Genomic DNA, 14,981 nt, shown 5'->3' on the forward strand with positions numbered 1-14,981 from the left:
ATTGATTTAGAAAGCTTTATCCGTGCTCTTAAAGTTTTTCAAGTCCAAGAACGAGTCAAATTATTGAAAGAAGAATTTTCTTAAAGAAAATTAATGCTTGGTGTAGATCACCCTGACATGATTATAGGAATTCCAAAAATGAATCTAGTATTTGAAAAGTTTCTGGAATAGAATCCATACTGGTGAGATAAGGTGGTTTTACTGCAATTTATAGTGCCAACGAGTATTGACGTTCTGGAATATCTAAAGTTTATAAACCCGGTTCACGAGATGGTCGAGCATATCAACGATAGATTTGGAACTTTGACTACTGTTCCAATTCATCATCTGGACCGATCTCTTGACTTCCATGCTTTGTGTGCGCTACATGTTGTCATTGATGTGACACTTGTCACTTCTTTGCGAGATGTAATGAATCTTGGCAGTTTTGAGTTTATGGCTTGCCAAAATTTCAGAAAAGAGGATCTCATCCTCAGTGAATTTGTTGGAGCATCACAATCCATTAGTGCTGGTTCATTTCTTGTAAGCCCGTGGAAGATTACGTAAATTGCACAAGCTATAGGCCAAGATCACCGAGGAAGCCGCTTTGTTGAGGTGCAAGTAGTGGATGTTACAAAGGGAGCTGATATTGAAAGAATACTGAGATATATAGTTCACAGTAAGAAAATATGAGATATACATGCTTCATTTGCACTCATACAAATCATTGAACACCTTAAATGCAAATGTAAGTGGAGTTTACCAATTTATTGGAGTATATGAGGGAGATCGAATCTAGATATCCGGGGAAGGCAAGGTCGCTTCACGACAAGTAGGAGAAGTGTGATTCTTGCTGGATTTGTAGGTGCAACCACCACCGAGAAACGAGACTATACAAGAGTGTTATAAAGAAAGATGTGAACTTGGGCTGAAAAAAAGAAAAGAAAAGAAAAGAAGAAATATGCAAACATGAGGTTTTCTGGAATAACAATGGAGGAGTTTGAAAGTAGATGAAATAAAGAAAGCAAACACATAATGAAGAGTTTAAAGATGGTGATAGAAATATGAGAGTGTGTGGTGGGGAGAGGGGAATTTGTAAAGGACATGGTAAGAAACAAGGATTTCTCACTACAAATGGGTTGCACTGATGAACCTTAGGTTGAGAAACACCAGAGGAATCAGGGGGTTTAGGAAATGCATACTGACATTTAATTTGTTGGAGGAAGAACATGCGTCCCAACCATCAACTCATCATCAAGTCTATAGAGTCATTCCTCTCAACTATTGAATTTTACTCTGGACTTATATTTGAATCGTTGAAGAATTGAACACAACAAAACAATTTAAACATAGCCAAATTGGCCCAATGGGCTGAATTAGCCAAATTACCCAAATGGGCCAAATTGGTCAATGACCCAAATTGGTTAGAGAGGCAATTGTTTAGCCCAAATCTTTTGAAGCCCACTAGCAATGGAAGCTCTTAAAATATGAAGAGCCCAATGGACAAACTCGTGAAGGGATGAGTTGATGACCACGATGGGAGAACTTGATCAACGATCGATGATCCACGATGAACGATCGTGGAAGATGATCAAACTGTTTGGTGGAATGAAACAAAAGCTGAGATGAAGAATCGGAAAAGTTTCACGATAAACATTCAACAAAAAAACATCAGCAAAGCTTCTTCAAATTCTCTCAATAGTTTATCTGTGTTTTTTTTTTTTTTTCAATTTTCAACATTCTAGTTTCTTCAGATTTTTGCATTTTCCTCCAACTTTTTTGTACAAAACCTATTTCAATTTTTATTTTCAACTCAAAAAGCTCTGTTTCATAATTTAATAAATGTTAGTTTCAGTATATAAACTCATCTGTAATCAACTAAATGTTTTAATTTACTACAAAATTTTAATAAATTGTCCCTCAATATATAACATCATCCAAGCTTCTCATTTAATAACAAATCCATTGATTTATTCGACTAAACTTAGTTTATAGTGGATTTTAAATTCTCAACTAGTATTTTCAAATTATTGAGGTTGATTTAAAATACATTTTAATATAAAGTTTTTTCAAATACTTCTTTCAAATATTTTCTCAAATCAAAATCCGTTAATCCAAATACGAGCTTAAGTTGATATCCTAAGCCTTTGGGAATTCCGAATCACGAAGATTGATAAAAGATTACATATAAGTTGTAAACATCTTTTAGCTTAATGATGAGTGAATTTGTAGGCATGCCTTGAGCCACGCACGATCAAGCACCAACCGACCTGAACAAGCAGTTCGAGGTCAATATTTCAATTAGAAACTTGAAGTTGGATAGCCATGCACACAATTTCCTCTACGGCAATTAGGCTTCATCCAAGAAATATGGAAGTGAAATTCGGAGATTTCTCTTTGTATTTTCATTTTTTGACATCTTTCATTTCCCAGCATAAGCAACCTGGCCAACTATAAAATTAGGTCAGCTCTCTTCAAGGGACAAAAATAACATAAGATGGACTTGATTATGTTATGTTCCTCTAGGAGATCACTCCATGCTTTCAAAATTATTGGATCGCATAACTTCTTGTTTTGTTGATCCAGTGACTTAAATTTGGTCACATTTCACATTATTTTGGACCTTTGCAGCCTACAACAAATACCTCTATGATGGTAAGAACCACCATCATCATCAAATTCCAGTTTTGCATGGCTCGAATTCGACAGAAAATTTCATGTGACGTTACTCACAAGAACTAACCATATCAGCCAAGATCCCAGTGACACCTTCATGATTAAAACATGATTCCGAAACAAGGATTTCCCATGATTCCGAATTTAATCTCATTTTCCATCTCTCCATCTCCTCCAAAACAAAGCATGCATCATTCACTTCCCCACAACGGATCAAACCAATAACCAAAGAGCAAAATGTTTCGAGCCGTGGGATATGGTTACTGCACAACATTGCATTCAAAACCTTCAAACCACCAACAAAATCTCCTATTCTGCAGAAACCATCCACCACCATTCTGTAGGTGGCTGCATTAGGTTCGCACCCTTTAACTTGCATATCAACCAAATATTTATAGGCTTCCAAAGCCGCACCTTCTTTACACAAACTATTGATCAAGATGTTATACATAACAACATCCGGTTTGATCCTTCTTTTCTTCATCTCAACAAGTAAACCTTTAGCTTCATTGGTTAATCGTCTTGTGGCAAGATCACTCATCAAAACGCCGTAATTAACTAGCTCTACTTTGCATCCTTGGTATTCCATATCGAACATCATTTTCTTTGCCTCCTTGAACTTCCCTGAATTACATAAACCTTCCATTAACAAAGCATAAGTAACCGCGTTACCTTTCTTCCCTTTCCTCAGCATATCCTCGAAAAAAATCTTGGCGTCATCAACGTCACCCCTTTTGCACAGAAAACCAATCTGAGAGTTGTAAGTCACGACAGTAGGCTCCAAGTCTCGTTCAAGCATTTCATCAAACACTTGCCTAGCCTTCTCCCATTCACCCTTCCCCAGCCACAATTTGATCATTATATTGAACGAAACTGGATTCAACTTGAAACCCATCTTTGAACCATCCTTAAAGAAGTCCACAGCTTCACAAACCCGGTCATTCACCACAAACACATTCAACATCGTATTAAAAGACTGAATTGTACGCACACAATTGAACGACCTTCCCAACTCCCGGAACAAGCCAACGGCTTTATCGACCAACTGGGCTTTCCCATAATGCCGCATCAGCGCGATGAAAAGAGCCTCTTGACATTTTATATCACGGGCTTGAAGAAAATTCAAAACAGTATCGACAGACTCGAACTTTTTCACGCGAGCAAGCTTGTAGATGATTGAAGCATAAGCAGGGTAGTCGAGACAGTAGCCCATTTCATAGTATCGATGGAACGTGGAAAGCGCTTCGTCCGGATCTTGACATTGCTTGATTTGGTCGAGGAATGGAATGGCTTCACGAAGTTGGTTTCTCGTAGGCTTGTGAGGACGTGGTTGCTTGAGGAGTTTCTTACGCAAACCGCCATACGCGTGAGAAGATTGAGAATACGGGCAATTGAAGTTTCTGCGGTGGTGATGTATGGAAGTTCGTAATCTGAGCGAGAAAGCTTTTAGACGGGAATTCATGACAGTATCAATTCCAAGTTTTCGACACGCTCAGCGAATGATAATCTAGAGCCAAAAAGCAAAGTGATTCTTCAATTCTTTTTTAGATTTTTTTTAAAAAAATATTCAAAGTGATTCTTTAAAGCTTTTTTTAATTATTATTTTTAACCCCAAATTCTGATTGTATTCATTTAAGAAATTATTTATGATACTTCGAAAATTCTTCGAAAATGAAGAAAATATCATTGACTAAAATCCATGAAAAATAAATGACATTACATCCCTATGTTCTTAAACTTTCATTAAAAAACCTCTCTATGTACCCAAATTTTGTTTAAAAAAGTGAAACAAAAATAAATAAAAATAAATTTTATTTTTATAAAAATTTAAAACTTAAACTTAATAAAAATTCAAAAAAAAATTATTTTGATTATTTATCACTATTCGTTTATTCGTAAAAATAATTGGTTTGATAAATAATAATTTTTTTAAAAAAAAAAATTTCTGTCGATTGGTGGTTGTATGACAAAATGCTTGTTGTTTTACCAAAAGTTACAGCTTGTATTAACAATATAACTCAAATATTTTAATTCAGCACAACAACTCAAACGCACATTTCAATTTTTCTCCCAGTAAGGACTATTATTGCACTCCAACAATCTCTTTTCCAATAATTGAACTTCTAGCCATCAATTAGAATTGAACATGTGATCTTAACTCTGATACCAATTGTAGAATCAAATGCTTGCCGTTTTCCTGAAAATTATAACTTCTGCTAACTGTGCAACTCAAATATTTTAAATTAGTACAAAAGCTCAAGCTCCACATTTCGATTGTTCTCCCCAATAGGATGTGTCGACTCTGAGATAATATCATTCTCTTTTAGATAGTCTTGAAATTCAATACTCAAATATTTTGCTCCTCGATCAAATCGAAGTTTTTGAATATTTATTTCTTAATTGTTTCTCTATTTTATCTCTAAATTTTTTTAATCTTTCAAAGGTTTCAGAGTTGTATTTCATCATATACACTTATCCATACCTCGAGAAGTCATCAATAAAGGTAATGCAGTAAGAATACATATATTTTGTAACGCTTAAAATAAATATCATAATTAGTTGATTTAGTAATGTAAGATTACTAAATAATTAACGATTTTTAAAGAATGAAATATGACATATCTTGGTCATATGAAGTCAAAATGATTTGAAATTTAGATATAACATAGAAAACTCAAAGATATAGAAGTTCCATGTTTTGACTTTTGAAAAATTTGATCGTTTGCCTGGTCCAAATGAATATATCGGCGTTGGGAATGTTAAATATTATATATTATATTATTTTATTAATATAATATAATATAATATTTTTTAATATTAAAAAAAGAATTTGAGGCGGTGGAATTGAATCCGCGCAAACAGAGAAGGCAACAGAGACGTGAGGTGAGAGAGGGAAATAGAGTCTCCATTTTTTCTTTTCGATCTTGCGACTTATCGGTTTATCCAATCGACTAACCGACTTCAGTTTTGGAATCGTTGACACGAGATCTTCGATTTGAGGTATAAATTTTATGGTTTTTGTATGTTTGAAATTCGTCGATTTCTGGAATAAATCTGATAAATTGTTAAATCATACATATATCGAAGATTGTTGAATAGTGTATGATTTTAACGAAGTAAAGAAGATTATAGTGGTGTTATTTTAAATTATTCCTAATTATTTATAATTAGGGATTTTTAATCGTTGAATTGAAATTGGAGAGTTGTTTGTCAGTTGTTATTAATTCTGATTATATATTCGGAGTCTACGAAGAATAGGCTACATGTTGATATAAAGTTTTCGTAATTTGACGGATGTTGTAAAATAGCCTATTATTTGAAGTTAAATAGTTAGGGTGTATTTGATGGTAATATTGTGAACTAAATATACCAGAATATTAAATTGTTGAACAATAATAATTTATAATCGAGTTTTATATTTTGTTGAATTCATTGTTGTTGGGCTATTTGATGTTGTACATTGAGGCTATTATGATTGTGTTGATACGGTGATAATGATATGATAATTGTTGTTGAATTATTTAGATACGTCACAAGCCTCGAGATCAAAGAATTAGCCAGATCTTATATATACTCGATTATCAGGTACGTGTTGACGTACGAGCATACGTTGTTATTGTTTAGTATTGATGAATACTATTGCGTTGAAAGATGATAAATCACTGGAATTGGGTGATTTGATATTATATCTGTTGTTGTTTATTATTGTTGATGTTGTTGGCTGTCGTTGTTGGGAGACGTCACGTTGATGTTGTTCATTCAACGATATTGCTGTCGCCAGAGTTGGGGTGCGACGTATCGTTGATGTGTTGTTCGTTCGACGATATTGCTGTTTGTTGTAGTGTGATGTTGTTGAGGTTGTTAATGGCTGATTGTCCAGAAACGGCAAAGGGGGTATTTCTGTTACGACTTATGTTGTTGTTAATATAACTGTTATATATTTCGATGATGATTGTTGTGTGTGCTCACCTTTTGGGGGCTGTTTCTGTTGGACATGTTACAGGACTATGCCGTGAGACAGGATAGTGGTGAAAGACTAGGTGTGTCTAGTCAAACAGTCTTGTAGATAAAAGTAGATATAGACAGTACAACTTGTTGTTTTATTTGAGTTGTATGTGTGTATTTATTATACTGTTTCTGCTACACTGACGTAGATAGTGTGGTGATTGCACTATTTTGTCGTATATGCATTACATTATTACGTCATTGAAAAAGAAAATTTTATGCATATGACGTCGCATGTTGTATGATTATGTGGCGAGTTTTGGGGCACTACACTTGGTGATATCAGAGCATATGTTAGATGTTTGGGATGGTTAGGAGTTGGGTTTGTGATGAGGGAGTTGGATGACGATATTATCTGCGTGTGTCTATGCATTTGACTTGTTTTTTGTAATGCCCGAATTTTGATATAATATGACAGTAGTTGTGATGGTTCTTGTCTTTACGTTATGGTATGAATGATAATGATGTTATAGAATGGAATAGATAATGGATGGTTAGAATCAAAGTTGGAATTTGAGCTAAATAGGTAATGGAAGTGCAGAAACGGTATGAAAAATATGGCACAAGTTGTGGTTTTTAGAATAATGTTTTTTATATTGATCCAATTGATGTGAGGACACTTTCATTAGAAAGATAAGACATAAGGCTATAACTTTCCAGTTTTGAGTTTTGTTCAAATCATTAGGGAAGACGAGCAAAAGCGCCCCGAAGTGTGTCGTGCATATCGTCGTTCCTACAATGACACATGTTGGGAGAATGGGCATAACGTTTTACCCAGACCTCCAAATGACCTGAAATTTGGGGAGATTTAAGAAAAGACATAGGGCTACAACTTTGTAGTTTAGCACTTTTCCTAATTCCAAAGGGAAGAGGCGTTTCTGAAGCAATCTTTGAAGTGGCTATGCGCAGAGTGGCGCCCGAGCGGTAATCTTTAACCGCCCGAGCGCGCCCCGTTCTGAAATTTTGAGTTTTGGGCAGTAAGTTCGGCGCTAGGGCGGTAATATGTGACCGCTCGAGCGCCCAACAAGTTGAAAAACGTGTTTTGGTGTTTGGGAAGGCATAAAATCGAATGGGATCCTCTTTTTACTCATTTTCCTTCTTCTTCTCTTCTCTCTATCGGTTAGAAGCTAGGGTTCTCTCCTTCCTTCCATTTTCTAAATTATTCTTAAATCTATTGGAGATTTGTTCAAGAAAAATATGAAATAAGTATAGATTTGTGATCCTCTCTTCAAGATCTTCAAGATGTGGTAAGTATTTCTCATTTCTATTCAAGTTTGGATATGGGTTGAAGTTAGAATTGATATTTGAGTTGATATTTGAGATATTGGGATGTTGGAGATGTTGTAATTGTGTTGGTTTGAATTTAAAATGGAATTGAAGCCAATGGCAAAGTAAAGGAGCTAACTCTTTGGCACGTACGTCACGTGTTTGACAAAATGATTCAATGAATGTTTTTATGGCATATTAAGGTTAAGAAATTTACGGATCTTGATTCGAAGCAGTATTGAATTAATTATGAATTTTGTACAGAAACAGCTCTGTTTTGATAAGTGATCCGAGTCCTTGAGTTATAGTAGATTTCAGAGGTTCAAGACTTCTCACCTACACATTTCGATCTTCCTTTGGTAATATTTGAAAGGTATGTTACGGTCGATAACATACGAGGTAAAAGTATCATTTTTATTTTAAATTGAAAATTTGATGGCTTGATGAATTACTTGTGATTTGTTGATGATTGATCATTTGAGATGAGATTATTATGATATTGACTTGATGAGATTGAAATGCATCATTGCATTGCATATTGAGCCGCTTTTTGATTCAGATTTGATATGGCGGAGGTCGCCTTGATGTACTGATTTGTTGGACGTATGGGGCTATAGTTGAGTTGGCATAGTGTATGCGGAGGTCGCTGCTATGACCTGAACACTCTCTATAGGCGCATCATAGTCTTGGGATTGTAGAACACAACACACCACCTCGAGCGGATGAGTCGGTGGATGTTGTTGGGGGATTCTCTATCCTTGGGTACCCTATGACCAGATGATTCACTTGATCTTGAGATTTATTGATAGCCCACAGCTTCTGATCATTCATTGCATTATATTGCATCTTTATGAGTTTATATGAACTTTGTGAAATTTTCATTCTCATATGTTATTGATTGTATCATACTGGGTTTATACTCACCGACACGTCGGCTACCTCTTGTTTTCATGTGCTTGACGGTAGGTGAGGCGAGGCTTGGGATGCCAGAGTCCAGTTCCAGGCGAGGAGATACGAGTTAGAGTGAGATTCTCGGGTCTTAGGAGCTATGTGATGATGTTTGGATTTCTTTGGTTCACTACTTTATTTTGGCATGTTGAAAATTATATTTCAAACATTGGAGACAATTAAATTATATTGACGATGTTTGTGTGGATTTGTGAACTACAAATTATGTATTTTATTAAATCATTTGGTTTGTTACATTTAAAATTATTAGTATTAGATATCGGACCCGGGGCCCCACATTTTTTATGAGTTCTTGGTATGATTGATTGTTCTTTATTTGCGTGTGCTTTCGTGCGAAAGGTGTGATGATGATTACTGGATTGTAATTGTTAAATGTTATGATTAACAATTTGATTTCCAGTGATGGCAGCTAGAGAACAAGTACATCCACACGAGGAAACAGACGAGGTTGACAGTGGGTTTGGACAGATGAATCCATTGCCACCTCCTCCTATGGGACAAGCACCTGCAGATCAGTCTTTATTGCCTGGTGAGTTGACTTTGGCACAGTTTAGCTGTTATCTTCCGCCGAGATTTGACAGCACTGAGACTGGCGAGCGAGCAGAGGAGTGAATTGAGAGGATAGAGCAAATATTTGAGAATGCTCCGTGTGCTAGGTCTGCTTGGTTACGATTGGCTACATTTCAGCTTTCAAGGAATGTATTATTGTGGTGGCAGACGACTGAGGCCGGATTGATAGCACATGGCCATACTGTTGATTGGGATGTGTTTCGATCTCGTTTTCTTGATAAATATTTTTCTATAGCAGCCAGACAAAAGAAAGAGAGAGAATTAGAGGATTTGAGACAGGGTAATATGTTTGTTGCTGAGTATGAGACTCGATATTATGCATTGTTGAAATATGTGCCACATGTTGCTACGAATGTTCATGCTAAGATGAGACATTTCTTGAGATGGTTGAAGTTAGAGTTATTTGATCGTGTGCAATTAAATAACCCGATATCATTTGAGGATTCAGTGACGAGGGCCGAGATGGCTGAGTTGGTTATGCAGGAGTATGGGGCTCAAGGACGATTATCAGAGCCGACTAGGGAGTCATTGCGACCACATGGACAATCTTTTAAATATCAAAAGGGTTCATCTTCTTCAGCATCATCTGGGAAGCGTATATTTGATTCACGATGTGTTGAGAGTCGTGGAGGTAGTTCTCAGTCTGTTCAGGGGCAGAGAAGGGAGTCCAGAGCAGTGAGATGTTTTCGTTGTGGGGGACCTCATTTGATCAGAGAGTGTACACAGACCGAGATCACATGTTTTGAGTGTGGCGGTGTGGGCCATATAGCGAGGCAGTGTCCTAGTCGTGAGGGACATCAAGAGCCTAGGAGTGATAGAGGTAGATCCTCAGGGAGAGGAGGACGACAGCCTCAGCAGTTTACACCGTGACCTTCTGGAGGACAACCACATATGCAGGGAGATGGTCCGCCTCAGGCACATGTGTATGCTTTGACACGAGAGCAGGCAGAGGAGGCACGAGAGGAGATGATAGCGGGTAAGTCTTATTTGTGTTCTTATCCTGCTTATATTCTTGTTGATACAGGTGCCTCGCATACTTTTTATATCGAATAAGTTTGTGGTTGAGCATCATATGCGCCCGTCTCCATTGTCTATGCCTCTTTCTGTTTCGACACCCTCTGGAGTTGATATATCAGTTGTATCTATGATATCGGATAGTATTATTTCTTATGAAGGCTATGAGCTGAGATCTGATATAATTATTTTGGAGATGCCTGATTTTGTTTGTATCGTGGGAATTAATGTGCTGAGGAGATATTGTGCAACTGTTGATTGTTATCAGCGGTAGTATATTTTTATACAGATGAGAAAGAGCGTTGAACATTTTATGGGAAGGGTTTTCGTCCCCGTGCTCCGTTGGTATCTGCTATCCGGATGTCTCGGTTATTGGAGCATGGACATGAGGGTTATCTTATTTATGCTGTAGATGTGACAGAGAGGAAGAAGGAGGTGAGAATAGAGGAGATACCTGTAGTTGCTGAGTTGTTGATGTATTTCTTGATGAGATTCCAGGCTTTCCACCAGTTCGTTATGTGGAGTTTGGGATTGAGTTGATGCCAAGTACTTCTCCTATTTCTCGTGCTCCTTACAGAATGACACCAGCAGAGTTGAGAGAGTTGAAAGCCCAATTGCAAGACTTGCTGGACAAGGGATACATTCACCCTAATGTATCGCCTTGGGGTGCACCAGTCTTATTTGTGAGAAAGAAAGATGGAACAATGTGGCTTTGTATTGACTATCGACAGCTGAATAAGGTAACAATTAAGAATAAATATCCCCTCCCTCGTATTGATGATTTGTTTGATCACTTGCAAGGAACCTCAGTGCATTCGAAGATTGATTTGAGGTCGGTATATCATCAGATACGAGTTCGAGATGAGGATATCTAGAAGACATCATTCAGGACCAGATATGGGCATTATGAGTTTTTAGTTATGCCGTTTGGGTTGACGAATGCTCCAGCTGTGTTCATGAGTTTGATGAATAGAGTATTTCAGCCTTTTCTCGATTGGTTTGTTATTGTGTTTATTGATGATATATTGATATATTCCAGGAGTGAGGCTGAGCATGCAGGGCACTTGCGTTCAGTATTACATGTACTGCGAGATAGACAGTTGTATGCCAAACTCAGTAAGTGCGAGTTTTGGTTGGATCGAGTGGTATTCTTGGGTCATGTTATGTCGAGAGATGGGATTTCTGTTGATCCAACAAAGGTCAAAGCCGTGTTACAGTGATTTGCACCTACATCTGTACCAGAGAGTCGTAGTTTCTTGGGTTTAGTAGGTTATTATTGTCGATTTATCGAGGGATTTTCAAAGTTTTCTAGACCTTTGACACAGTTGACTCAGAAAGGTGTATGATTTCAGTGGTCTGAAGCATGTGAGATGAGTTTTCAGGAATTGAAGCACCGACTGACGACTGCACCGGTGTTATCAATCCCTACAGAAAACGAGAGGTTTGTTGTTTATACTGATACATCATTACATGGTCTGGGATATGTTTTGATGCGGGATCGACATGTTGTGGCATATGCCTCGAGACAGCTGAAACCACATGAAACAAGGTACCCTGTGAATGACTTGGAGTTGGCAGCCATTACCTTTGCCTTGAAGATATGGCGACACTATTTATATGGTACCTTGTTTACGATTTATACTGATCATAAGAGCTTGAGATTTTTGTTTACACAGACAGAGTTGAATATGAGACAGAGACGATGGCTAGATTTGCTGAAGGATTATGATTGTGAGATTGAATATCATCCTGGTCGAGCCAATCTCACAGCTGATGCATTGAGCCGTAAAGTGAGTTGTACTGCAGAGGATGTGAGTCGTTTATCAGCTATGATGATGTCTTTTTTTTCCTTGGGATATGGTTTTGACGACTCCTATCCGGGTATCTACCTTATTAGCTGAACCTGATATATATGGTTGTATTCGTGAAGCATAGATGACAGATGAGAGAGTTCAGCGATGGAAGGAGTTAGTTTCTCAGAAACAAGATACTCGTTTTAGAGTGGCTGATGATGGCAGTTTGAAGATGAATAATAGATGGGTAGTTCCTAATGCATCTGAGTTGCGTCAGGGCATGTTGCAGCGTGCACATTGTATTCGATATTCTATCCACCCTGGTGGCAAGAAGATGTATAAGGATCTACGCTCTCAGTTTTGATGGAAGAGAATGAAACGTGATGTGATTGATTTTGTACGTCGATGTCTCAATTGTCAACATATCAAAGCTGAGAGGAGAAGGTCAGGAGGTGAATTGAGGAGTTTAGAAGTGCCGACGTGGAAATGGGAGCACATATCGATGGATTTTGTGACTCATTTTCCAAGAAGCACTGGAATTATGCTATTTGGGTGATTTTTGATCGATTGACGAAAGTTGCACATTTTATACCCTATAGCATGAATAGTACGTATTTGACGATGTCACAGATGTATATACGAGAGATTGTATGGTTGCATGGGATTCCAATGTCTATTATTTCTGATAAAGATCCTCGATTTACTTCTCATTTTTGGGAAGGATTGCAGACTGCGATGGGGACAGAGTTGAGATTGAATACGGCTTATCATCCCCAGAAAGATGGCCAGACTGAGCGTACTATTCAGACGCTGGAGGATATGTTACGTGCTTATGTTATGGATTTTAAATATATTTGGCAGTCATCTATTCCATTGGTGGAGTTTGCGTATAACAATAGTTATCAGAGTAGTATTCAGATGGCTCCATTTGAGGCTTTGTATGGGAGACGTTGTAGATCTCCGTTATACTGTGATGATGTTGATCGAGCTGTAGTCACAGGTCCTGAGATGATTCATGAAATGTAACAGAAAGTAAATTTAATACAACATCGATTGAAAGCAGCTCAAGATAGACATGCTGCCTATGCAAATAAAAGACGAAGACCTTTAGAGTTCCAGCAGGGCGATCGAGTATTTTTGAAAGTTTTTCCTTTTCGTGGCACAGTGCGATTTGGTATGAAAGAAAAGTTGGCACCGAGATATGTCGGCCCGTATGAGATATTGCAGCAGATAGGCACTTTGGCTTTTCGATTGGCTCTACCTCCATCTTTATCTGGTATTCATGATGTGTTTCACGTGTCGATGTTGCGGTAGTATGAGCCAGATCCTTCACATGTATTGGATATTTCGGAGGTTCAGTTAGATCTTGACGTGTCTTATGTTGAGAGACTAGTTTGTATTTTGGATCGATCTGAACGGAAGCTTTGTGGTAAGCTTATACCAATGGTGAAGGTTCAGTGGGAGCATAGAGGTGTCGAAGAGACCACTTGGGAGACAGAGCGGCATATGAGAGAGTTCTACCCCTACTTATTCTGATGGTATGAAGTATCTTTATTTATGCATGTTATTACTGTTGTTGATTAATTTCGGGGTCGAAATTCATTTAAGGGGGTAGAAATGTAATGTCTGAAATAAATATCATAATTTGTTGATTTAGTAATGTAAGATTACTAAATAATTAACAATTTTTAAAGAATGAAATATGACATATCTTGGTCATATGAAGTCAAAATGATTTGAAATTTCGATATAGAAAACTCAAAGATATAGAAATTTCATGTTTTGAGTTTTGAAAAGTTTGATCGTTTGACTGGTCCAAATGAATATATCGGCGTTGGAAATGTATTATATTATATTATTTTATTTTATTAATATAATATAATATAATATTTTTTAATATTAAAAAAAAAGAATTGAGGCGCTGGAATTGAATTGAAATCAATTCCATTGCACGAACAGAGAAGGCAGCAGAGACGTGAGGTGTGAGAGAGAAATAGAGTTTTCATTTTTTCTTTTCGATCTTGCGACTTATCGGTTTATCCAATCGATGAACCGACCTCAGTTTTGGAATCGCTGACACGAGGTTTTCGATTTGAGGTATAAATTTTATGGTTTTGGTGATGTTTGAAATTCGTCGATTTCTGGAATAAATCTGATAAATTGTTAAATAATACATATATCGAAGATTGTTGAATAGTGTATGATTTTAACGAAGTAAAGAAGATTATAGTGGTGTTATTTTAAATTATTCCTAATTATTTATAATTAGGGAATTTTAATCGTTGAATTGAAACTGGAGAGTTGTTTTTCAATTGTTATTAATTCTGATGATATATTCGGAGTCTACGAAGAATATGCTACATGTTGATATAAAGTTTTCGTAATTTGACGGATGTTGTAAAATAGCCTATTATTTGAAGTTAATTAGTTAGGGTGTATTTGATGGTAGTATTGTGAACTAAATATACCAGAATATTAAATTGTTGAACAATAATAAATTATAATCGAGTTTTATATTTTGTTGAATTCATTGTTGTTGGGCTATTTGATGTTGTGCATTGAGGCTATTATGATTGTGTTGATACGGTGATAATGATATGATAATTGTTGTTGAATTATTTAGATACGTCACAAGCCTCGAGATCAAAGAATAGCCAGATCTTATATATACTCGATTATCAGGTACGTGTTGACGTACGATCATACGTT

At 36.8% G+C, this 14,981-nt stretch overlaps 1 protein-coding gene across 1 annotated transcript; it reads right to left on the bottom strand.

The window, feature by feature from the left end:
- Positions 1 to 2,104: 2,104 nt before the first annotated feature.
- Positions 2,105 to 4,206, bottom strand: LOC142549075 (uncharacterized). Its single transcript, XM_075657827.1, has one exon. It carries the CDS (start codon positions 4,115 to 4,117, stop codon positions 2,705 to 2,707), a length of 1,413 nt encoding a protein of 470 aa, XP_075513942.1. The 5' UTR covers positions 4,118 to 4,206; the 3' UTR covers positions 2,105 to 2,704.
- Positions 4,207 to 14,981: the final 10,775 nt, after the last annotated feature.

Source organism: Primulina tabacum, chromosome 6, assembly GCF_025594145.1.
Source record: "Primulina tabacum isolate GXHZ01 chromosome 6, ASM2559414v2, whole genome shotgun sequence".
In the NCBI taxonomy this organism is placed as follows: domain Eukaryota; kingdom Viridiplantae; phylum Streptophyta; class Magnoliopsida; order Lamiales; family Gesneriaceae; genus Primulina; species Primulina tabacum.

Excerpts from the sequence above, each read along its gene's own strand:
- LOC142549075 (XM_075657827.1), bottom strand. The coding sequence starts at position 4,117 with ATGAATTCCCGTCTAAAAGCTTTCTCGCTCAGATTACGAACTTCCATA.